The 24,036-nt window shown below is 50.7% G+C and overlaps 3 protein-coding genes across 3 annotated transcripts; 1 reads left to right on the top strand and 2 right to left on the bottom strand.

The window, feature by feature from the left end:
- Window positions 1-132: 132 nt before the first annotated feature.
- On the top strand, window positions 133-13,567 carry CEP41 (centrosomal protein 41). The gene is made up of 11 exons (XM_076343579.1): window positions 133-213; window positions 800-863; window positions 1,969-2,016; window positions 6,246-6,307; window positions 7,399-7,468; window positions 7,940-8,081; window positions 9,088-9,239; window positions 9,555-9,622; window positions 10,448-10,562; window positions 10,756-10,971; window positions 11,439-13,567. Exons 1-11 carry the CDS (start codon window positions 181-183, stop codon window positions 11,585-11,587), a joined length of 1,119 nt encoding a protein of 372 aa, XP_076199694.1. The 5' UTR covers window positions 133-180; the 3' UTR covers window positions 11,588-13,567.
- Window positions 13,568-15,452: 1,885 nt separating this feature from the next.
- LOC143155639 (carboxypeptidase A1-like) lies at window positions 15,453-18,877 on the bottom strand. Its single transcript, XM_076328610.1, has 11 exons — window positions 18,690-18,877; window positions 18,393-18,474; window positions 18,015-18,149; window positions 17,824-17,928; window positions 17,581-17,682; window positions 17,403-17,504; window positions 17,150-17,260; window positions 16,828-16,918; window positions 16,231-16,430; window positions 15,867-15,951; window positions 15,453-15,719 (listed from the first exon to the last, which is right to left on the bottom strand). Exons 1-11 carry the CDS (start codon window positions 18,812-18,814, stop codon window positions 15,532-15,534), a joined length of 1,326 nt encoding a protein of 441 aa, XP_076184725.1. The 5' UTR covers window positions 18,815-18,877; the 3' UTR covers window positions 15,453-15,531.
- Window positions 18,878-19,603: 726 nt separating this feature from the next.
- On the bottom strand, window positions 19,604-24,036 carry LOC143155640 (carboxypeptidase A1-like). Its single transcript, XM_076328611.1, has 11 exons — window positions 23,939-24,036; window positions 23,146-23,227; window positions 22,251-22,385; window positions 21,998-22,096; window positions 21,381-21,482; window positions 21,201-21,302; window positions 20,955-21,065; window positions 20,630-20,720; window positions 20,281-20,480; window positions 19,877-19,961; window positions 19,604-19,791 (listed from the first exon to the last, which is right to left on the bottom strand). The coding sequence occupies exons 1-11, from the start codon at window positions 24,001-24,003 to the stop codon at window positions 19,604-19,606; spliced, it is 1,260 nt and encodes a 419-aa protein (XP_076184726.1). The 5' UTR covers window positions 24,004-24,036.

Raw genomic sequence — 24,036 nt, 5'->3', positions numbered from 1 at the left:
CCCGGCGACGATTGAGCGCTGTCAGCCGCTCGCGCCCCTACGCGGCGTCTGATTGGTCGCGGGAGCGACGGGCGGCCAATCGGGGCGGGGGTTGTTGCGGGGTGGGACGCCAGAACCGGACGGCGGGAGGACAGGCGGGAGTGAGGGAAGGAGGGGAGCGGTGGCGTTTGCTGCGGCAAGATGTCGAGCAGGAGGAGTGTCGGGGACCCGGAGGTGGGATGAGCGGCCCTTCCCTTCGCCGTCACCCTCCCGCCGGCGGGCGGGGAGCGGGGGGGGACTCGGGGGGCCGGGCCGGGGAGCGGCGGCGGCCTCGGCCCCCTCCTCCCCTGAGGGGGGGAGCCCTGGGTGGCCCATGGGGCGCAGGGTCCCCGGCGACCGGGGCGTCCCTGGGGGCTGCGGGATGTGGGGACAGATTCAGTGGGGCGCCCGGAGGGCTGGGGGGCTCTCGGGGGCTTCAGTGGGCCGGTGCAGCCTCCGGAGGCGTAACTCGGGGCGGGGGGGGGGGGCAGGTTTCCTGCGGCCCCCGGAGCCGGGCGTGCTCCGGGTGAGTTGCGGGTGGAGAGAGAAAGGGAGGGAAATTCGCCGTTTGAGGCTTTAAAGTGGCGGTTTGGCGGGGATTTAGTAGCGGGTCGGAGATTCAGAGGCCTGTCCTTCTGCCTGAGAGGGTGGCTGCGGTCTCGCTGCTCTTTTTGCTGTCTCCTGGAGCTCTTAAATCGCCTTTTCTGTTAACGTTTTTTGCCTTTGAAACAAATACATGGCTGTGTATTGACTTCCTCTTATCTTTTCCTTTTTAAAACAGTATTTAACCAGGCGCATCCCTCAGAATCCCAGATACCAACATATAAAAACCCGCCTCAATACTGGTAAGTGAAATCGCTGTAGGGTAAAAACGCCAAACACGGATATAGGAGTATACAAAAATACGTATGTCGAATGTCTTAACTGCCTCTGTCCTGAGCTGCTTTACCCCAAACACTGTGCAGGTATGTCGGCACTTGCATCGCGATTATGATGTGTCTCAGCCTATGATGTCAGGCTCTGTTGTGACAGTTCCTGTAGAAATTACTGGTCTTGGAGTTTCTGTATGTGGGCTTTTTTTGTATAAACTAGTACCTTGACAGGGGTGTGAGTCAAGGTAATTATTTGGGGGGTGTCTTTGGGGATTTTTTGTTGTTAAAAGCGGTTTAATTTTATCCGGTAACACCTGCCTATAGTATCCACACAAAAATGTTAGGGAAGGGACAGTGTGGCCGCAGTTCTGCTTGAAGCAGTGTGCCGGAGGCAGGTTTTTGAATACCAAGGTCCCGATTTTAGCTCCCTTAGAGAGAGGCCTGTAATGTACTGAGTTTTAGGTAGTGATTTTCTGAAGGCGATGACTTTGTTCTCCAAACCATCGTCAAAAGAACTTACGCTTCTGAGTAGAGGGAGCTTGGTGTGGAACTTGTAAATGGAAAGGGTGCTACGAGGCTGGTTTTTTGCAAGTATCGCTGTTCTGACTAGCAGGGTGTGGGTACTTTTGTACCCTTTACTGAAAATCCTGTAAAATAAAACTCGGGTGCGTTCTGTAGAAGAACTGAAATAGTGCTGGGAGTATACGCAGAAGACTTGAGCTCCTTCTGGTCACGAACGTTCACAGTGACTTCCCCTCTCCAGTCCAGAGGCTTTAAGCTACGGAGCGCTGCCTGTTCCTAGAGACTGTTGGCAGCTGGTGTCCAGCAAGTCCTTCGACTGACTTGGCTATTTAGCTTGGCCTTCCTTGCGAGAGAAAAGCGCCAAGAGGAAAATCGTGGTGGTACTTGATTTATGGCTGCCTTGTATTGTCACGGGGAAAGAGGATCTAGAACGAACGCTTGTTATCATAGTCTGATCTTTTTCCTTCCAAAAAAATTTAAGGCTTAATAGCGCTGAAGAAAACCACTAATAAAAAAAACTGTAACAAACTGATTGGGTTTTTTGTTGTTCTTACAGGAAACAGTTTAACAAAATACACTGAGAAGTTGGAAGAGATCAAAAGAAGTGAGTACCTGGACAGGAGCAGAATGTAACTTGCAGTGGGTTAGTTCAAAACTGAAAGAGCATCGAGGAGCTGGTTTGAATCCCAGGCCCTCCATTTGCTTGGAAATCTCCACTCCGCTGATTCCCACAGCCACTTAGAGGAACGAACTGTAGAAACACGCAGCTGTAGGCTGGAAAGATGCTTCTGCCTTGATTCTTTGCTGGGCACGTTCCACTTCGTCCTGCGCATTATTTCTCTCTCTCTCACAGTGCTTTACAGATTTAACTTAAGATACCAGGCAGGCAGGTCTAGGAGTCTTTCCAGATCCTTCTTTGTGCAAATTTTGTTATTGAACGGAAACCAGGCAGGAAGAAGTTCTCTGGCTTAAGAAAACTAGACTAGACTCATCTGGGAAGACTCAGACTGCACTTCAGAGACTTTATTTCACTTTTAGGTAACAAAATAATTGAGCTTGAGATCTTTTACTTTTGTACAATTGTAGCATACTTAGAATTCTATTAGAATACTCCAAGACAGGAAAGGGACAAGCTCATTCCTGCGTAACTCATTGATTTTACCAGAATAACGTTGTTTACCAGAACAACGTTGATGTTTTGAAGACTTTGGGTCGTTCAGGCTAACGAAAGCCTAGCTGATTTTTATTTCAGTCTGTTTCCCCCCTGAAAATAGGCTTTTTAAAAATTCCTTACTAATAAAGCTAATGTTTTACTACTTTATTTTCAGCTACTGTCTGGATTATTTTCACATAGAGAGCCAGGAAAGCTATTAAACCCAAAAGCTGCGTTTATTGATGTGAAAGAAAAATCGTTCCCGTTAATGAGGATTAATTGGGATTTTGAATGTTCAGGTCTGGTTTGTAGACTCACTTACTGTGTTCCTCTAAGATGGTAACATTCAGATTATATATAATCTGTCACATAAATGTATTTGTGCTCGGCTTTGTGCAAAATGGTCCTTTGTTGCTGGTTTGTTGTTTTGTTTTGGTTTTTTTTAAACACCACGGGTCTTTGGGGAAAATCAAGAGATAAAGGACCTTGCTTTCCAAAATCCCGTGTTGACTGACTAAGATTTCAGTGTTTAATTCTGGATTGCCATCGCTTTTTATCTCTGCTGAAAATCTTGTTGCATGGGTCTAGTTGGTTTTCAATCTCTGCTGTGAATCTGATTTCGTTTCGTGCAGGAGTTCTTTTGTTTCATTGTGGGTCTGGAGTCCAGTAGAAACTTTGTCATTATATTTGGGCTGAATAGGCACCTTGTGTTCCCAGGCAGTTTAGAAACTTCTCCCCCTTGATTTCTCATGGATAGATGACACCGTTTGGACACAACTGTAAATACCCAGTACAGGCAACTCTCTGTCTCTTGTGTAATGTGAGAGAGTGGGACTTAATACCGTGGGCCTGCTGTGGAATCAAAAATGATAAGAGAGCTGGAACCACGATGATTTGTCCTTTGGAGGACTGACTTGAGGAGAGACACCAAGTCTCCTCCCTTTCTCTGGTGTCGCTTCACTCATTTCCGAAGCGCCGAGGAGCACATCCTTGAATAGACAATAATTACAGCTTCAGACCGGTTCACTGAAGCGAAAAATGTCAGAAAATTCGAATGGACCTTCCAGGACAGGACCGGGTACGTCGTGTTGCTTTTGTGGTTAGAAGCAGCGCTGCTTCTGAACTTTCTGATAACTGCTGGGAGGCTCGCGCGAGCACTCAGATTGGTTTGCTCCAGGTCTGGCTTTGTGATAACAACAGCTTTGTTTTGGTTTTTCTTGTTGATAGAAATAACTTTGGGTGGTAAAGGCAAGATCTAGGTCATAAAGGCTTGGTCTGGAGTAAATAATCCTTGCTTGAGGTGGGAGGAAACCATCCAGCAGCCATATTGTATAAGCACTGTGACAACAGTTCTGCTTTGACAGTGTTTATATATACATCCAGCGCTTCATAAGCTTTGCTGCTTTTATTTGTCCTTCTAAATTAAATTTCTTGCTCTTCACATGACTGAAGGGCTCTTTTTGTCCATGGCTGGGGAGTTTTAATCGTTTGGACGTGGGCTACACGTGGGTTTTGTGTCGGGCAGGTGAAATGTGCTGTATAAAAGATAATTGTTGCTGTTATTTCTGAGTTATAAAGGGAGGCTTTAGCAATCTGAGCTTGAGGCTTGAAACCAGGTGGTTTTGCAAGAACTGCAAGGGTAATTTTCTAGTTAACTAGATTTCAGAATGTCAGTTTAGGCGCAGTTTATACTTCAGACCCGTGGTTTGAAAGCTGTAGTGTAAACCGCAGTGCACTGGGTTATTTTGGATGGGCTCCTCGTTTCTAAGACAAGTTGTTTAGTAGCAAGTAGACATTGCTTTGCAGCCTAATAAAAATTATGTGGGGTAGGATGTTGAATTTGGGAACTCTGCTTGCTCTGAATGCTGAAAATTAATTTGCCTACCTCTTCAAGAAGTATATTTAAGAGGAAAGGATAGGAATTAAAAAAAAAAAAAAAACCCAGAGGTGAAAGCTCACAACTTCTCTCTTTGTGCCTGTTCTGCTACCGTAACATGCCCGTTGGCTGTGTACAGGGAGAATCTTGTCCAAACAGAATGTCTTGTCAGGAAGCGCGTGATCACTGCTTGTATTGGGAAGAGATCTCAGCCTCCGGCGTTCGCGTGGCTCATTCTCTAAACACATGTCAGCTTGAGGGTTTCCATAAGCTAATTTTGTGGTAGTTTTTTGTGTGGTGGTTACAGGAATATGGATTGGAGCCCTTCCCCCTTCTCCCCCATCTTCCCTTGCTTAAGCTGTGGAGCATTCAGCAGATGGTTTTAGAGGATTTAGAATTGCTTAACTGGCTGGATTTGATAAAGGTCCTGTTCTCTGTTGTTAGCCCTCTTAGCTGAACAGCTGGAGAGAGACCGGTTTGCAATATCTTCCCAACAGTTACTCAAATTGTTAGAGAAATGCAAAGGATTTTTCTTTTTTTTTTTTTAAATAAAAATCTGTGACTTCAGAGATGGAGCCTAGTAAGGAAAGGAGGAAAAGAAAAGAAAGGAGGAGCAATTCTGTTTTTTGAGAGAGCTTAGATTCATTAGAGCATGGCTTCAAGAGCTGCATGCAGAACTCTATTACAGCTGCAGTGCCCGACACGGGAGGAATTTTGTTCCATCTTCTTTGCCTTTCCCTGCCAGTGCAGGATTGATCTTTTTTTTTCTTTTTCTTTTTTTTTTTCTTCTTCCCCCTCCTCTGCTGTCTCCTTTCCAGCTATAACTTTCCCAAAGGACAAGGCTTCCATTACTTCCTGTGGGAGGCTATTTCATATCAAGATGTTCCTACTGATACTCATCTTAGCTTCTCTTTCCTACTACGTACACCTTTTTGTTTCACACTAGAAGGCTTCTCTCTTCCTAGTGTTTATGCATCTTGAGTATCTGTGTGCAATCAGACTTCCATCCTTGTCATCGCTTAGTTAGCACTGTTAATCTCTGCTCTGGTTGTTTGCCAGTCGTTCCAACAGACTGCTTGGTTTTCTTGCTGCCTAAGCTTTGTCTTCAGGCTTAAGACTCAGTTAATCCAGTTTCTGTGTAGCAATTACGTGTGCTTCAAGCTGGTATCCGTGCCGATCTGCCGTTCAGTTTTCTGCATTAAACACCTTCTGTCAGTTATCCATTTCTTTAAATATCCATATTAGCAAATTGTAGGAATCGGAATGTAATTGTCAGATAAAGTAAGAAAACCTGGAGCATTTTAATCAGTAAGATTAAACATACATGTTTAGCTTAGTATTTGAAAAGACATAGTCTGAGATACAGTGCCCCTATGCTCTGATTCTGCTGTAACTTACACAAATTAAAAACTCGGGTGAGTTAGATCTTTTGGTTTAAGAGGCTTTGCGACCGTAGCAGGCTCCAAAGAACAGCAGGCAAGGTGATAGATGAAACTGCTTCCTTCCCCCAGCAAGAACAGAGAACACAAAGTAATACAGATTGAAGTCTAAAAGCAACTAAAGCTGCCTTCTCCACTTTAATCGTATCTGGGCAAGATCTCTCTTTATAACTGATACTACTTTTCACAAAGCCTTCAGGTTTGCTGCTCCGATCCTTCAGCGTTAAGCTTAGTGCCCAGAAATCCTGCCTTGTTGGAGAAGAGAGTCTACGAGAATAGCTGGGACTAAGCCTATCGCCTGGTATTTGCAAAAGCTGGGAATTAACTGAAAATTTACATTGTCCTCTTCTGTTTTGTTTTTGAAGATTACAGATATAAAAAGGATGAGCTGTTTAAAAGACTGAAAGTGACTACTTTTGCCCAGTTGGTATGTATAGTTCCCTCTCTGGCCTCTGAAAGCTGTTATCTTTTGTGAACGGGATTTTTGCTTTGTCTAAAGCCTTTTATGCAGTTATATAGACTTAGTGTGTAATTCTTCTGCATTGGCTTCTTCCTGCCCTCATAGATTTCCCTTAATAAAAGCAAACTAGGCCAATGTTTTCAGAGTGGTCAAATCCTTAGAGTTGCAAATTGAAGTTTGTAGTGACTCTGTCTTTGAAATTTGTTCCTTTTTTTTTTTTTTGCCATTAACTTAAGAGGATCTTCAAGCCTCTTACAAAAGGAAAAGGGCTATGCAAAGTAGTCTTCAAATCTGATCTCATCAAGCTTTGTGTCAAGTAGTCACAGCCTGAAGCCCTCCCTAATAGCGGGTTTAACTGCAGAAGATGGGAAGGTTGCGACTTCAAGACTTTCTGGATTTTTTTTTTTTATTAAAAAGTAATGAATCAAAATACTAAAAAGTGGAAAATCTGATTAGTAAATAAAGAGCTGTGTCTTGCTTATATGTTGGCTCAAGAAAATTAGTAAAAACTAGAAAAAGACAAGCTTTCTTCTAAGGAGAGGAGGAAAGGGAAGGCTAAGCTTGCAGTTATTAAAGGAGTGGGTTTCTGCAGAATCGTATCTGTAGTTCTCCTGGATTGTTAAGACCGATCCTGTGACTCACTGGTGTGGTGAACTGATTTAGTATGTGAATATCTCGGGTCTGCTCCCTCAGGCCGATTAACCATGTGCAATTTTATCCAGCGTAGTGTATGTTCTGAAATGTTTCAGTGACTGAACTTCATAAAAGTCAGAAAACATTCTGGTATTTAATATTGTCAGCACAGCATACCTAGCTTCCTTTTATTCTAAGGTTGAGCATTCTTTTTTTTGCTACAACTTTCGTTTAATGAGAGGACACACTTGCAGTACAGGCATCATATATGCACCTATATGTGACCTTGAAGTCCGGTAGATGTTGCATTGAATTAAATGTGTTTTGGCTTGGGGATTGTTTTTCCTTAAGCTGATCCCCGCTGTCTTTCACTGACGCCGGTGCATGCCTATCAAGGTATCGTTGCTTGCTTTTGTTTCCTGCAGGTCATCCAGGTTGCCTCTCTATCTGATGAAACCTTAGAAGTGACAAATGAGGAGATCCGCAAGCTGGAAGGTAACAATATTTATTGTAAGCACAAAGAGAAAGAGCTGTAGATCGCTGTCATATGATGAACTGTGTCCTGACAGACATAGCTGACTACTCAGCAAGTCCTTTAATCGGGGAGAAAAAAATAACTTCACCTGTGGCCTGCAGCCATTCCACTTTGGGATGCGTCGCTCCTAAAACAGAAAGACTTGCAAATAAGAAAGGCCACGTGCTGCCAAGTTTATTGTAGTAACTCAGTAGATATCGTGCAGCAAGAATTACGTTTTTATTGAATTCTTAAAATGAGATCTTGAGGCCTTAAAAATCATATGGCTATTATTTTTAATATGAGGCTCTCGGTAAGTCATTCTTAGAAGAGGATGAAGATAAGGCTGTCTTTAAGAGACGCACTTTCTTCTAAGAATAGAAGCTGGGCTTAAAACCTGTTTGTTTATTTCCTGCAGGATTTTAATTCTTCATATCCTGTTCTCTCCCCAGATGATGATTCTGCTGCTCCAGATGCAGATGCTGAACTCACGGCAGGGACAAATGGGAAAGGAAGCCCCGATGGGACACCTAGTCCAGTCCTGTTCATAAACAACACGGGAGCTGGGGAATCCTATCGGTCCACGCTGCAAAGGTGCCTGATAATAACACACAATTATCTTCCTGTCTTAGCAGATAATTATTTTTATCCAGCTAGTTATTTTAAACTGCTACTAAGTGGCTTTATATTGTATTTCTCATTAAAGCCTGATTTTGCAGGTCCGGGGATGCGAGCGAGAGAGAGTGTTGGCAGGTTTTCCTGTCTGAATGAGTTTGGCTTGAGGCTGTAACTCAACACTGTTGCCACCTGACGATTGTCTAAATAGCTGACCAGGAAATATTTTTGTGGGATTTGATCCAGGTCCCTGGGTTCAAGAATCCATGTTATAAACTGCTCTGGTAAACCCAGTAATGTGCCTTCCTGATGATCTTAACGGATCGTCCCGTGATTGAGAATGAGAGTCCAATTTCCAAATCCACTACATCACTAGTCAAGGTCAGAGATACCAGGAAGACGCTGTAAGAGGAAGCTTTGTCTCGGCCCTTCCCTTGCTGTACCTGTGCAAATGTTAATGGAAGAGTTGAGATGCTAGCCTGACAGGCCTGGCCATCGTGTATCAAAGCCATCAATTTAGTGACCACTAAGAGTATCTGGAGGTTTCTGTTCCTGTCCTGTATCCAGTCTAGTGATGAAACGGAAAACCTCTGCGTAGCACTGCCTGTAGATGACTGACAGTTATTTAGTGTGTCTGACTTGCTGATATCTCCACGTTAGCAGCTTCTTAGAATTATTCTCCCTCACCTCAAAGTCACTTAGGACCTAAAACACCTGGACTTGACTGATCTGGAAGAGTATGGTATGTTTACGTAGCAAGGCTGTACTCTGTTTATTTTTTTATATTGATAAAAATGAAATCAGTCTCTTATGATGTACGGGAAAGCCTGAAACAGACTGTCTCCGTTTTTATGTGGTGTCTGGCTGTCCTGGAACGTAAATGGGCTATTAGAACAGTTGATGGAGAAGCACTCTGACCTGGTGAAGAGGTATGGAAGTGTTCAGGGTGAGAGCTTGCACCATAACCTCCTCTTTCCTCTTGCAGTGTGATAAGTGGCGTTGGTGAACTGGATATAGAAAAGGACGCTCCAAAGAAAGTGGATGCTCAGGCTAAAGACATGCCTTACCCCGACTGCCCTTTCCTGCTTTTGGACGTACGAGACCGAGATGCATACGACCAATGTCACATCATTGGAGGTGAGGAGGCCAGAATCTCACAGCAGCCTAGTGTTGGCTGGGGTCGTATACTCAGCTTTTTGTGTCGTCTTCTGGCTGGCTTCATTTTTTTTTTTCCCCCAAGGTGGGACATCACTTGGGTGCAGAATGCTCTGGGCACTCATCCAGTACACCCATCTTTCCTGGAAAGGGATGAGGGGACCGAGCTGATGTTAATCCCTTATTCAGTGGGTTTGTTAAACTCTAACAAGTCTGTGTCAGTTGGATTCCAGGTTGTGTGATGGTTGGTGTTTAGCCACTGTATGATTTTTCTCTTTTTTTTTTTCTCCTCTGTAGCTTATTCCTACCCTATTGCAACGCTGTCTAGAACCATGAACCCGTATACAAATAGTATTCTGGAATATGTATCCTTTACATCTAAAGTGCTGGAATAAAAAAAAAAAAAAGAAATTGGGGGGGATGTTGGTGGGGGCTTTCAAAAACAACTGGAGCTATAGCAGTCACTGTGACCAGGACAATGCTTAACCAACAAAATCTGGGGATTTCAAGGAGGGTGGGAGGGGAGGTCATTTACGCTGGCTGTGATTACCTGGTGGGGCTCCGCTACCACCATCAGACGCCAGATTCTAGTTCCTCAAGCTGTAACACCTCTTGACTCTGGTGGGAGCTGCCTGAATTTGGCTTTTCCTGGGATTTTGGCTGCTGGAAGGCAAAGCCGTGCTACTTGGGCACCTGTCCCTCGCTGTTGCTGGAGCGCTTGGCTTCCTGAGGGATGCGTTCATCAAATTCTTTGGCTTCCTCTCAGCACCTTGGTGGGGATTGGCTTTTCTCTGGAGGACAGAAAGAGGATTATTAGCTAGGCTTAGGCTGATAATTTCCTGGGTGGTTAGCTTGTGAGGGCTGCAGGGGAGAGGGGAGGTTGTAAATTAAGGTGGTGCTTGCTGTTGCCTGTTACTAACCGATCTTCAAACCAGTGGTGGACGCTTGCTGCAGGGGCTGCCCTCCCATGGGGATTAGGCTGTGTCCTTCCAGCGTCTGGCAAGCCCCAGCTACTGAGAGATCAGTTTTAAAGCACCGGTGAAGGGAAGGCATTCCTGCCTGATACTCACAAATCAAGTAGGGAGTCTCTCAGTCTCCAGACCCATTTGTTTGTTTCCCTTCTTCTTTCTAAAAGGTATTAACGATCACCTTAAGTTTACAAATGAATCCTTAGCTCTTCTACCTATCAGAAAAACGCACATGGAAAAATTATCATTTTGTATGACAATGATGAGAGGTTAGCCAGCCAGGCTGCGACAACCATGTGTGAGAGGGGCTTTGAGAACTTGTTCATGTTATCTGGAGGTAAGTGGGGATGGGCAGGACTCCCTGAGATCTTAGGTGGGTAGATCGAGAGCGGAGAGCGAGGGTTGCGTGAGCTGGAGGCTGGAAAGAGCGGCATATTCAGCTCCGTCAAGTGTTTTACTTGTGACTGGTAAAATCACTGATCCCATCTTGGCTGGTGGTCACTGATAACGTGTGATCTGTACGTCTGCAGGCCTGAAGGTCCTTGCACAGAAGATCCCAGAAGGACTGATCACTGGCTCGCTCCCCGTGTCCTGCCAGGTGGCAGCTCCCACCGGATCTGCCCGAAAAAAGACCTCTCCCAGAGTGCCACCCGCACGTGCTGAGAATAAATGGAGATTTTCTGCAGATGATCTACAAAAGATAAAGTACTACCTGGAAGAGGAGCACATTCCTTCAGACGCTGCCAGTAAGATTCCAGGACAAATGCTGCAGCCGCTTTCCGTAGCTCTTGAGCCTGCCCTGCAGCAGTTCTCTGCTTTGCTATATTCTTTCCATGAGATTGCAGGGAGGGGGAGAGGTTTTTTTCCAGACTGACTGAGAAGATCCACCAAAACCCGTGCTATGCTGATCCCGGAGGACTTAAGTCTTACATAGCTACACGATGGCAAAATCCTGGGCCTGCTGAGGGTGGGCGTATACCGTTCTGCCCACTATATTTAAATGTCTTTATGTTTTACTGGTGATTAGTAGGTTCTTCAAATTCTTAAGCCTGCACAGCTTGATAGAGACTGCCCAGAACCCCACACTGAATTATTCATGGGTCTATGTGTTTACAGTGAGAGCTGGAGAGCCAGCGAGGGGCAACAGATCATTTGTGTGTCCTTGTGCTCCGTCACGCACGCAGCTTCTGATCTCTGTTTATTTTTCCCACAGGCCGTCTTAGCCGTGGTTCTTCAGGCCGTGATTCCAAGGTGACAACTGTGAGGAGCAGCCCCAGTCTCCCCAGCACCGCTGGCAACGTGGGATCCCTCACTGCCCGCTCGCTCAGCAGGAGCAGCCTCCAGAACAGGCCATGGAAATAAGCAGCAGTGTCTTATGAATAAATTAATATCCAGGTTCTGGGAACCCTGAGCAGTGCAGCCGGTTTGTTGTTTTAGGAATCTCTGCAGAGAAAAGCAGTGGTGGTATGTAAATGGCAGCTCGGGTAAGGCTGGGGGAGCTGGAATGGTTGACGTTTCATAGAAGCAGGAACGGTATCGCTGTGGCAAGGCTGACTTTTAGGTGCAGTGTCAGGACAGAGTTGATATAACTGATTTTTGTAGGGGAGGGAGGAAACCGGTAGTAAAGCCTGTGACCAGTAGAAACGGTTCTGCGAAGCTTGTAGTTCAGGCGAATGAATTTGTGTCTGTAACAAATACTCCCTCTGTGCTGTGCCCGGAACCGCAGACTGTGTGAACGGGAGAACGTGTGTGAAGATAAATGGGCCAGAAATCATCTGTGAGCAAAAACCTTGGTGTTTTGTAGCAGAGATGCAGACATTCAGCAACTCGCCAAAATGTTGGAGAGAGGATTCCGTAAGTCGTTTTTTAAAAATTTATGTTAATGAACAGAAGTATTTGTAATAAAGTTCTTTTTGGAGATAATGCCCAGCGTGGCACTGTAACCTAACAGTCATGTTTACTCATGGACAGTTTGTGAAACGATTCTGTATTTTTAAAGGTGAGCTGGAGGAGAAAACAACTGTTTTTCCCCTGTCTTCTCCTTTATTGGCTAGAAGGTTTGGCTTCTAACTGTGCTTTTTCTGCTTTGTTCCTTGCAGCGGTTACAGAGAGCTGCTGTGTGGTGGTTTCGGTTCTGAATGAGATTAAATGAGAGAGTAAGGCTGTCAGATGCGCTGAGCAGGGTTTTAGCTGACATTTCTTAGGGCAAAATCATCTGCTGTGCCCCTCTTCTTGGCGTGCAGGCAGAGCATCTCCTTAGTTCCACTGCGCACTGGTGGTTTGCTCCTCTTCCGACTTGCCAGAGCACGTTGCCGGTCACTGGAGCCGCAGAAAACTACGACGTATGCGGAGGAGCCAGTCACTCTTCTGCTGACGAGGCTGACTTCCCTAACCATCGTACAGGCAGCTGCAAGTTGAGGTTAGGAGGCAGAATGTCATTTTTGCTTCATAAAATGCTTTTGTGATGCTTGGAGGCAAACTGTATTCTTCAGTAGAGAAGCAGAGCAGCAAAGAGCTCTGCAGTTCCAGTGCCTGATAGAGGCTGGAAACTTATTCCCAGTTACGCCCTTGCCAGTGTTTTTTGAGTAGCTTCTTTAGGGTTAGGGTGGCTGAAGAGAAATTTTCTTCTGCACTCTCGCCAGGGTCCCTAAAACCTAGCGGGGACCATGAATCTGGTAACTGAACAGGGCATGAAGATTTTGTAGAAAACGAGTGTCACGGCTTTCATCAGATCGGTGCTTCCACCATACCAGTCATTGGCTGGGTCACCTAGAAATCATCTGAAACCACCCAGTGACAGAGTTGCCTACTAGAGACCTCGTAGGTGGTTACGGAGAGATCCTGCTCTCTAGCCTTTACCTACAGGATTGCTCAGCTTGGTCCAGCTTTGGCTTCTTGGTCTTGTGGTTTTTGTGCGTGGCTTTCTGGGTTTCGGTGGGGTTTTTTTTTTCCCCCCTTTTTGAAGTAGACAAGTAATCTTCAACAGACCCCAAAATTGACCAGTGGCGGTGATCATCGGGGGATAATTGTGGTGAAAGGGCAAGGTGAGAAAAATTACACGTAATTTCCAGTTTGGCAGTGTAAGACTCAACATCCCTGAGCACATTCACGTTTATTGTGTCTCCATGAGTCTTAAATCAGAGGAGTGCTGATACAGGGACTGGCAGTCTTGTTCTGATGAGAGCCGTAACCTCAGTCCTCTCCAGAGAAGAGTGAGGTGATCAGCACAAACCTCTGATGCTGTGTAAGGATCCCCCGGTGGGAGAAGAAGGGGGGAAATCAAGGGGCGTAGGGCAGAGCCAGCATTTAAAAAGTATTGAACAAAGTACTTCAAAGAGCTGAACGCCCCTGTGTGTTCAAATACGCATCCATATTTTTATGCGTAACAAAATCTGATTGCGGGGCGGGGGGGGTAACTTAAAGCTCCCAGCTTCCCAAAGAAGCCCTTGGACACTTTGAGTTGTACAAAGTGTCCTTCCAACCCATCCACTAAGGATCGCGCGTGTCCTGGGTTTCCGTAGGGAGCGTGTGTACGTATGTACTATGAGAGTTGGGCTGGTCAGGTATGAAGATCAAAAAATTAAAGATCTTTATTTCGGCCCATCCTTAGGCAGCTGGATGCATCTCGCCGTCTCACTAACTGCTTTGCTTTCTTACCTTCCTACTCAGTCACGCTTCTGGAAGAGTTTTTGGTGGTTTAGTTGTAGGCACGTTTATTTCGAACAAAGTAGCTTGTCCTCCTAGGTCAGACCGGTTGGCTTCCCGTGGAACGGCAGCATCACTTCTTGAGAGAAAAGCGTTTCTTTAAATGATCTGAGCCCAAAGCGGGAGTCGCAGGGACCTGGTTCTTGTCCGCACTCTTCTTCGCTCGCAGCCTTGGGAAGCTGACTCACCTCTTGGGGCTTTAGTTACCGAGTGGCGATGCTATTAGGTGGCCTAATGAAATAAATAAAAGCCAAATAAAGATTTCAAAGGAGTTTGGTACTGAAGCGTCGTCGAAATGCCACGTTTAGCTTTGAACATCTAACGTGGCTCACGCAGCTGCGTAGCCTGATGTTGATGTCCTGAGTCCGCTGCTCCTTCCTGCTCTGTACAGCACCCCCATTTTTATGTTGGCTTGAAATAAACGCATTGAACGAAGCGGCATCTCCCGCATAATTCAGTTGGTAGCTTGCCTAGGCTCGTTGGCTGAAAAATGATACCACCCGATTGATTTAGCTGAATGTGCACAGGAGAGGTGAGAGCCGAGAGCCCCATTTATTACGTGCTTGAAAGACGGGGGCCGGTACAGCACGCAGGGTCCCACCGCTGTGCGAGTGGGAGATCTTTCAGCTCCGTGAGCGCTTGGAAGTGTATAAAATGCATCTGTCTGAAAAGGGAGGTGAGAGTAGCGGCCGTTGTGTTGGCTTAAAGTCCTGATTTTGCTGTCTAGCTGTGGGAGACAGATCCCAAATCCCTGGCTGCTCTGGGCTGCATGAAAACCTCCTTCTGAAATGGATGAACAAAACTAGTTTGAGATCCTCCAAATCCAGGGCATCCAAAGGAAGACCCGAATGTATTTTCCCCGTCATCTTGATGATGGATTTGTATGTTTTTGGACTCTTGGTATTGTTTGGAGGATAGAGTCAAACTCTATAGACTCTGAGAGTTTTAATTATTTAATAAAAAGTAAATGACACCGTACGGCTGAGTACTTCTTTTCAGTTTGAGCTCTGACGGCTAACGGAGAGCGCGGAGCGGCGCCTGCGGAAGCTGGGAGTCGGCAGGGGCTTGGCTCCCCCTCCCCACGGGATTGCAACGGGCGAGGAGGGACCTTTCTACCGGCGCTGCAAGTCGGTGTTCAGCCACAAAAATACGCAGGATAAGCCGCGCTAACCCAATTGCCTCGTGTCCCAGAGCCGCTCCGGCCCCTGGGAGGACTGGGGGAGGTGGGCACCCCTCCTGCCGGCACAGCTGTGGTGTCCGAGGTCTCTGCTTGCCCAGTAAGTGTCAGACTGAACCTCTTCCCCTTCCATCCTCTGCCAGAGCAGAGGGAAAACAAGCACCTTCCTTTCTCTCGTGTTCCCACTATTTTCATGCCCTTTCAATCCCCTTTTCGGACCACTGGGTTAGCGCGCGCTGTTTATGTTGGCTGCCGCCGCGTGCACCCGCCGGAGCGCTGAGTCAGTCTCCGAAAAGGCTTTTCACCGTGATTTGGAAAAAAGGAGAACAAAAGGCATTTCTCATCCTTCTTTACTTTTATTTATTGCGTTCTTCTTTTTTCCCCCCCACAGCTAATTCAACTGCCGCTGGGCCCCCGATCCCGCTTAGTAGGGATGGTCCCGCGCGTGTAGCATGATGACCTTCAGCGCCAGCCACGTCTCCTGGGCGGTTGGGACGATCTCTTTGGCGGGGAGCAGGAACCCGTAGCGCCCCGTGTCCCGCAGCTCGAAGGTGAAGGAGTACTTAATGCCCTGATTGTACGTCCAGTCGATGGTTCCTCCGCTCGCTTGATCTGGGGTGGGGAAACGACGGGAGGGATGCGAAACGTTAGTCGCTCTGCGTCGTACGGGTATTTCATGGGACTTTTTGTCTAAAGCTGAGGTGTGAGTGATGATTTTGGTTTATTTGGGGGGAACCACTGCTGCCCCCCTTTACTTACAGATGGTGGTGATGATGCTGCCGTACTTGTAGTTAGTGCCGTACAGAGAAGACAGAGCTGCCACCGCCTTCTTGGAAATCTGGTCCTGGGAATACATAGAAGAGAGAAAGATGAGCCAGAGAAGGGGAAACTGCGGGATACAGCCTGCAGGAGAGGTTTTTTTGCTCGTGCCGCGGGCATAAAGGATGCCAAAGCTCAGTAGTCTTGGCCTGGGGGAATCCCCAGGGGCTGGCAGAAGAGCCAGGACTTCTTCCCGGCTTGCCAACGCCCCCTCCACGGTGTATGATGGAGGTTGCTCCTCCTTGGAGGAGGAGAGCAGCCTTGTATCATCCCAGCCCCCTTCAAACCTCCGCGTCAGCCCTACCAGTTCCTTCTGGTCAGGCACTGGGGTGCTGGTGTAGCCGTAGGGGTAGAACAGGAGCTGGGAGTAGCTGTGGATGGAGACGAAAGCCTTGATGTTCCCGTGGTTCTTCACAAAGTCCACGATGGCCTTCACCTCGGGCTCCGAGTTGGCGTAGGGTCCGTGGTACGTCTCCGAGCAGGGGTTTCCGCTGGCCCCAGGCCCTGTGGAGAAGGGAAAACACAGTGTGGGTGTTCGGTGGCTTTGGTGTCAGTTGGGCGGCTCAGAGAGTCACAAGGGCAAAGGGCCTTTTCCATTTCCAAGCCCAAGAGCTTTTCCCACCCCTCAGCTGCTTGGTGGCCAGCGAGAAATGCTCTTGGGGCTCCTCCTAGATGTTTGTGTGATGGCTTTCATTTGTGGTTTCCACCATGCTGGTCACTAGGGGACATCAAAGCCCTGGTGGAGCCCAAACCCACGTCTCTGCCACGGAGAGCAAATCCCATGTCTGCCCCAGGGGACATCAGTGGATTCTTCTGAGCCAGAAATGGCCTCAGAGCCTCCACCTGGAGGGTGGACAACTCCCTCCTGCCTTCCCCGCAGGGTGAAGGGGAGAGCTCTGACCTCCGAAACCTGCGTCCCAGTTGCGGTTGGGGTCCACACCGACGCAAGCGGAGCCCGGGTGCCTGGACCTGGTCTTGCGCCACATGCGGTTCTGGAAGGGCAGAGCCGTCTCAGCTGGTGTCCGGGGCCAGAGCTCCACCAGCCTCCAGCGGACAGGGGGCTGTCATCTGGGGTGTCTAACGGGTCATGGTGGTCCCCTTCCCACCCCGTGGAAATGTAGACAAGGAGGATTTGAGCTTTCAGAGGCCTCCATGTGCTCCTGCTCCTCAGCCCCATACAGTGTGGCCGTAGGAGGCGGGGAGAGGAAAGCTGGGGCGGTTACCTGCGTTTGGGTGAAGACGAAGCCGTCCGGGTTGACGACGATCTCCAGGAAGATGTCCATCTTGTCCAGGATGGAGGCCAGACCTTTGTCGTTCTCATGATCCAGGACAATCTAGAAAGGATGGTGGTTTGGGGTTCCCTGGCGCTGCTGGATCACCGTCCCCTCTGTGGGGTTGGCCACCTGGCATCCGCGGTGGCTGCAGGACCTTGTGGCCCTTTGGGGACGTTAAGACATGTCCGGGGGGCGCCCATACCTTCTTGGCGAACCAGACGCCGCTGGCCTGTGTCACCCATTCGCGGGAGTGGATGCCGGTGTCGATCCAGATGGCCGGGCGGTTCGTCCCCCCTTTGCTGAACTGGAAGAGCAGAGAGGGGAGGTTGGCTTTGCCCCTGGTCCCCCCTCCGGTCACCCCACGAACCCCAAATCCTCACCTTGAGCACGTAGAGGGGGCGGTTCTCTGTCGACCGGCCGATCTCGAGCTTGCTGACCAGGTTGGGGTTTTCGGCCACCAGCAGGTCCATGAAGGTGTAGATCTGGGAGAGAGGGATGGGGGGGGGGGGTGTCACATCTGGCTCACCCCCTGCCCTTGCTGCACGTGGAGCAAAGGGCTTTGCGCAAGCAATTCCAGCATGCAATTTTCCCCCCAAAATACCCCGAATCTTGCACTTTCTCACCTCATCCAGGCTGTGGTAGGTGGCATAGTCAAAGGTGTTGGTGGTGAGCGGCAGCTGGCGGCGGCTGCTGCGAAGCATCTCTGTCTGCTCGTGGTCCACCAGCGCCTAGGGGACACGGGGCAGGATGAGACCTCGTCCCCCACCGCGCTGAGACCCCATGTCTCGCCCGCCTCCCCTCCGCCACCCCTGACCTGCACGTCCTCGATCATGATGGAGTAGAAGACGCTGTTGGCCTCCAGGTGGGCTTTGAGGGGCTGCAGGCTGGGGAAAGGCACGCGGATGTCGACGGGGTACCCGGGGCTGCGGGGTGCCAGCCAGAAATCCAGCTGCAAGGGGCGAAAGCGAGATGGGGGGGGGGGGGTCGGATCCAGCCTCGGGCTGGCCCCCCGCACAGCACCGCGCTGCCCCGCACCAGCCTCTGCCTTGCTTTTCCCCAGCTGGTCCCCATCATCCCACATCCAGCCCCCCAGCCCCAGCCCTGCTCTACAGCGTAGTTTGAAGGGGGCAAAGCAAGGGACACGGGCTGGGGGGCTGTCCCCAAACGCCACCCCCGCCGCTGCACCTAGTACCTGCAGCTCCTCGAGGTCCTGCAGCTCCTGCACCTTCTGCAGCTCCTCATCGTTGGTGGGGACGATGCGCAGCACCTGGTGCCTGCGGGGTCAGGGGGTGCTGGGGGGTGCAGGGCCAAGCTCCGGCCCCCGTGGGTCCAACCTAACCCCCACCCCATCCATCCCCCCTCCCTGGGGATTTGCACTGAGCCTCTTCCCGGGGGTGTCTGTGCCCCCTCGGGGCTGAACCAGCTCCTTCTGTCCCGACCGGTGCCACCGTCCCCACCCCGGCCACCCTCCGCCGGCCGGACCACCTACCCAACAAAAGTCTCGGTGCCGGCAGCTGCTGCCACCAGGGCAGCCAGCAGCACGAGGGCCCTCATCCTCAGCCGAAAGAGCCCGTCCCGTGTCCCGACGGCACCCTGGGGCCTCTTAAATCCCATCAGGATGGTGGCCCCCAGCTGTCCCCTTTCCCAGGGCCGTGGGAAGGCTCCGGCTGGCACCGGCCAAGGTTGGGCACCGCAGCCCTGCCGTCCCCCCTCTGCGGCGTTCCCGGTCCTGGCCAAACCCGTCCCGGAAACCGGCCAGGGCCGTCGGTGAGTCACCTGCCAGCGGGGTGAGAGGCGGGGAGGTGCCAAAATCCCACCGCCCACGGCGCCGGCTGCAGCTCAGAGCTGCGGGGAGGAAAAGGGTAAAATTGGGTCGAGAAGGCGCGAGATGAAGATCTTCGCACGGGGGGCTCGGTGAGACGGGGACCTAAACTGTGGCCCAGTCGGTGGTGATGGTGGTGGGGGAATTGGTTTAAAGCTCAGCGTGGGACAGAGGTCAGAGTGGGTGACGGTCATCCCAGGTGGCAAAAATAAAATAGCAAACGCCTGAAAGCACTTTGCACCCAGCGATGTCCCTGAGAGTGCCCGCTGTCCCTCCTCCCAGCCCCCGGGGAAGGGACGATGGAGCGATGCTGCCCAAAAACCCACAAATTTGGGGTTGGTTGCCCAAAAACCACCCATCCCCTCCCAGGTCCTTCAGGACTGTTGGGCCCAAAGGACGGGGACTTGTAGGGCCAAAGCCACGAGGGGGGGAATAAACATCTGCAGGGCTGGGAATCCTTTTTCACTGTGGTTTTTTTTTTGAAGTTTAGCGTGAAAAAATAAAGGTGCCAGCCTTAAACTATAAAGAGTCTTCAGGATTATTTATTGAGATGAGGGGACATCACCAGGGAGGTGCTGGGTTCAGTACGGATGCTCCAGGACGTGGATCATGATATCCAGCAGCGCCGGCCAGGTCTCGGTAGCGGTGGGGATGATCTGGGTGCTGGGCAGGAGGAAGCCGTAGCGTCCCGTGTCCCTCAGCTCGAACGTGAAGGAATATTTCACCCCGTTGTCGTAGGCCCAGTCGATGGTGGTGCCATCTGCCATGTCTGCGGGGAGAGGAGGGGAGATGCGATCCCAAAGCTGAGTGCTCATGGTGGACGCGATGCCGCGGGAAGGGGAAGGGACACTTACAGATGGTGTCCACGACGCTGCCGTAGGTGTATTTCGTCCCATACACGGCGGCCAAGTCGCTCACCGCCTTTTTAGCCAGTTCATTCTGCAAGGGAGAGCCCAAAAGCGGTGAGACCTGGTGGACCCAAGACCTTGGGGCAGCAGAAACCCCGGGGCGGCAGGGTCTAGAGCCCAGCATCATTTCCCAACCCCTCTGCTCTTGCTTTTCCCCAAAACATCCTTAATTTTTGATGGATGGGAGGTATGTCTTGCGATCGCCCTCCCTCCAAGAACCAGGTGATGGGCTTCAAAATGCAGGTTGCATCTAACGAGAGGAGCAGGGAGGGTCCTGGGATGATCCAACCTGACTATTCCAGCAAGGCTGGCAGTTGCTGCCCCATGTCTACATTTTGGGGCCATCTCACCAGTTCCTGGTAGTTGGGCGCAGGCGCTCTCTTGTAGCCGTAGGGGAAAAGCAGCATCTGGGAGTAGCTGTGGATGGAGATGACCGATTTCATGTTCCCGTGGCCGCAGATGAAGTCCACGATGGCTTTCACTTCTCTCTCCGAGTGGGCGTAAGGGCCGCGGTAGGTCTCAGAGCAGGGGTTGCTGCTGGAGCCAGAGCCTGGGGCACGGTAGAGGAGGCACCGTGCAGAGAGGCTGCCCCGGGGAAGGGTTTCTAGCCCCCCCAGGTTTCTCCCCTCTAGCAAGAAGCTTCAATGCTTTGAGGCATGAGCGATGCCCGGTGTGGGGACCCAGTGGCCCGGCTCTCACCTCCAAAGCCCGCGTCCCAGTTTCGGTTGGGGTCCACGCCGACACAGTGGGAGCTGGTGTTGATGGACCTCGTCTTGCGCCACATGCGGTTCTAGGAGCAGACGGGGGCGAGACCATCACAGGGATGTGAATCCCGTCCCCCCTCCTTGGGGGACAGATAATGCCCTCCTGCCCAAGCATCTCTGGGGATGGGAGGAAACCACCTCCAACCACTCGCTGTCCCACATGGGAAGAGACATACCTCCCCACCCAAAAACCGCAGCCAGCCACAGTTGCCAGAGCTAAGTGCCGGGACAAGTTCCCCCTGCAGTGTCCCCGCACTCACGGAGCTGTGGGTGAAGGCAAAGCCATCGGGGTTGGTGACTATCTCGAAGAAGATGTCCATGCTGTCCAGGATGGCGGTGACGGAGGGGTCCTGGCCATACTCCTTGGCGATCTGTGCGGGGAGGGGAGCGGGAGCTGCCTCAGTGCCCCTCGGGGATGAGGGATGCGACCAAGCGGTGCCACAGGGAGGTGTTAAAAAAGGGCTGGGGTAAGAATTGGGGTCCCACGTCCCAGGACACATGGTTACCTTGTTGGCCGTCCAGATGCCAGTAGCTTGGGTGATCCATTCCCGTGAGTGGATGCCGGTGTCCAGCCAGATGGCTGACCGATTTGATCCCCCGGTGCTGAACTGCGCGGAGATGGGGGGGGAATTTCAGCCTTGCATCCTCCCGGGGCAGGGCAAGGTGAGGGTGCCCCCGGTACCCACCTTCAGCACATACAGGGGTCTGTTCTCATAGCTCTGCCCGATCTGGATCTTGCTCACGAGGCTGGGATGATCGTCCACCAGCATGTCCATCCAGTAATAGATCTGAAAGGAGGAGTTGCTGGGTCACGAGGCTCACCTTGGCTTTCCTTTTGGTTTTTAGGGTATCCAGCACCAGATGTAACATGCAGAGCTTCCCTGGAGAAGATCTGGTGCGTCCCTGGAGAAGACCAGGTGCTTGGACCTCTGTGCAAGCAGGGAGGCGCACATTGCAAAGGCTTTTGCAAAAGCAGAATGAACGGTGGGGGAAAAAAGCTCTGAGATCCCCCACCACCATCACAGCCTCCATCAGCCACCCGCTGGGCTCCAAGCACAGGGTTTGACCCCCAAAATGAAGTTGAAGATGTCTTCCAGTGAGGCAGGGAGGTGCCAGGAGAGGCCACGCTGCACGTGGAGGGATGCCTGGTCTCCTGGCTCAGCTAAAACTTCCGCTCAAGGAGGAGAGACATGTCCCAGGGGGGTCTCGCTGCCACCACGAATGTCACTGCATGGATGTAACCGTGGCACGGGCTGAGCATGACCCCAGCAAGATGAAGTGAATGCGCTGCAGAGCAAAGTACCTCGTCTATCGTGTGGTAGGAGGCAAAATCGAACGTGCTGGTGCTTCTCTCTACCCTCCTGGACTTTGTCATGGTTTTCTTTTCCTCATCCAATAATTCCTGTTTAGGAGGGGAAAAAAAAACCATCAAACAGGCTGGAAGGAGCAGGGGGTTGGGTTTTTCTTCCACGTCCTCATGGTTTCCAACTTTCTGGGTCTTCTGTTGGGACTGAGCCATGGGAGCTCATCCCACTCCCCGCCGCAGCCCTTCTTACCTGCACGTCCTCGATCATGATGCTGTAGGAAATGCTGTTGGACTCCAGGAAGATTTTGACTGCTTGGAGGCTGGGGAAGGGCACCCGCAGGTCGGCTGGTTGGCCGGGGCTGGTGGGGTGACGCCAAAAGTCAACCTGGTGTGGAGGAGAGGAGAGAGCTCGGCCCCACCTCGTGCTGGTGCTCATCCATTGATGGTGACCCATCCCCAGCACCAAAAGGGGGTCTCATAAGAGTTTCCAATGAAGGATCTAGAAAGGTCTTTGGACAAGTTTTGGGACACACATGGGTACCAGGATGGGTCAGGGTCCCTTTGCCTCACTTGATGGCTCTTCTACAGAAACATGTTCAGCCCAGGTTGCTTGTTGGCTGCAAACGTCCCTTTTAATGATGAGTATTTGTGATTAGAGCAGACACAATGAGACGCCGGGGTCACCGCGTGCTGGTTTTACTCTAATTTTGTAGGGGTATCTCCTTAGATCAGCTCTGCGGTGCAGATGCTGTTCCCCACCACCCATCTCCCTCCTGCTGCTCCCACTGCTTAAATTTTTCACCAGGATTCACCCTGCAAAGCAACCAGGGCAAATGCAGCTGGAGCAGAGTTGTGTCGTAATTCAAGCCAAAAAAAAAGGCAATGACATTTTAGACCTGTCATTTACCAGACATTTACTCAGCCTGGGAACCACGATGCTGCAGTGGCCGGGGTGTTCTCGCTTCGCCTGAAACAGGAGGGCTCAAGGTGCTCTAAGCTAAATATTATATTTATATAGCTATAAATTATACTTATCCAAAATGGGAAGGAAAATTGGATATGAGGCCAAAAAAAGGAGGGAGCCCTGATGTCACCAGGTTCTCTGTTTCACACCGGGGGATGCTCGGGGCCCCATCGCAGCTCACCTGCAGCTCTGCCTGCTCGCCCAGCACCCTGAGCAGGGTGATCTGCTCCTCGTCGCTGGCCGTGATGCGGAGAACCTGGTCCCTGCAGGGAGGCAGAGCCATCAGCGCATGCGGGAGGGATCACAGGAGCTGGGGGGGGGGGGAAGGAGCTGAGCCTCCAGGGCTGACGTGGCCCCATCATGGGCTGGGTGGAGGCTGTGAAAGGTCTGCACCGGTTCGGTGGGTTGGAAAGTGCATCAGTTGTTGGGGGTTTGGTGTCGAGAGCGAAAAATGCAGCTTCAGAACAGCCGCAATGGGAAAAAGAGCAAGTGCCGGACGGCCCATGGTGGTCTCCATCCTTCCTTTGATCACGAGAGCTCCCAAAATGTTAGGAAATATCTAACAAATAGACATTTCCTAACATAGCCTCTGCTCCAGCCCAGCTGGGCTCCCTCGGGGACGGGTACAGCCCCCAGCAGAGAAGACAATGTTCTCCTTCCCCAGCAGCAAGTTTTCCCCATTTCCGTTCAGTCCTTCCCCTGCAAAAGCTCGGGGTGATGCTCTCAGGATTTAGCATCCCCTGATTTCTACCCTCTGCAGCAGCCAGGAGGGTGCTCAAAACCTCCCTCCAAATCTGGGGTGAAACCACACCTTTCCTGGTGTCCACGTGGCAAAAGCTGACGGATTTCCCTCCTTCGGGCTGTCGCCCTTCTCATTGACCCCAAAGGAGGGCGGATGGGGCCAGGCATCTCTCACCCCGATCCCCATCCCCAACCAGGGCGCCCCACCACCCCCAGCTTTTGGCAGGACTCACCCCACGAAAAGCTGCTCGCTGCAGGCGGCTGCCACGAGGGCGGCAAAGACCGGGAGGATCTTCATGGTGAGCGGACGCAGATGAGCCTCAGCCCCCGA

The sequence above is a fragment of the Aptenodytes patagonicus genome, chromosome 1, assembly GCF_965638725.1.
Source record: "Aptenodytes patagonicus chromosome 1, bAptPat1.pri.cur, whole genome shotgun sequence".
NCBI lineage: Eukaryota > Metazoa > Chordata > Aves > Sphenisciformes > Spheniscidae > Aptenodytes > Aptenodytes patagonicus.
This window is presented reverse-complemented; position numbering and strand designations above follow the sequence as displayed.

What these genes read in the sequence shown, in the direction of transcription:
- CEP41 (XM_076343579.1), top strand. Translation starts at nt 181, where the DNA reads ATGTCGAGCAGGAGGAGTGTCGGGGACCCGGAG. An exon ending in AAAAACCCGCCTCAATACTG is followed by an intron (nt 864 to 1,968) that starts GTAAGTGAAATC and finishes TTGTTCTTACAG; the next exon opens with GAAACAGTTTAACAAAATAC. An exon ending in CATTCCTTCAGACGCTGCCA is followed by an intron (nt 10,972 to 11,438) that starts GTAAGATTCCAG and finishes TTTTTCCCACAG; the next exon opens with GCCGTCTTAGCCGTGGTTCT.
- LOC143155639 (XM_076328610.1), bottom strand. Translation starts at nt 18,814, where the DNA reads ATGGGATTTAAGAGGCCCCAGGGTGCCGTCGGGACACGGGACGGGCTC. An exon ending in GCGTCTGGTTCGCCAAGAAG is followed by an intron (nt 17,261 to 17,402) that starts GTATGGGCGCCC and finishes CATCCTTTCTAG; the next exon opens with ATTGTCCTGGATCATGAGAA. An exon ending in TGCCTGACCAGAAGGAACTG is followed by an intron (nt 15,952 to 16,230) that starts GTAGGGCTGACG and finishes ATGTATTCCCAG; the next exon opens with GACCAGATTTCCAAGAAGGC.
- LOC143155640 (XM_076328611.1), bottom strand. Translation starts at nt 24,003, where the DNA reads ATGAAGATCCTCCCGGTCTTTGCCGCCCTCGTGGCAGCCGCCTGCAGC. An exon ending in GCGAGCAGGCAGAGCTGCAG is followed by an intron (nt 22,386 to 23,145) that starts GTGAGCTGCGAT and finishes CCTCCACACCAG; the next exon opens with GTTGACTTTTGGCGTCACCC. An exon ending in CAGCGTCGTGGACACCATCT is followed by an intron (nt 19,792 to 19,876) that starts GTAAGTGTCCCT and finishes CTCTCCCCGCAG; the next exon opens with ACATGGCAGATGGCACCACC.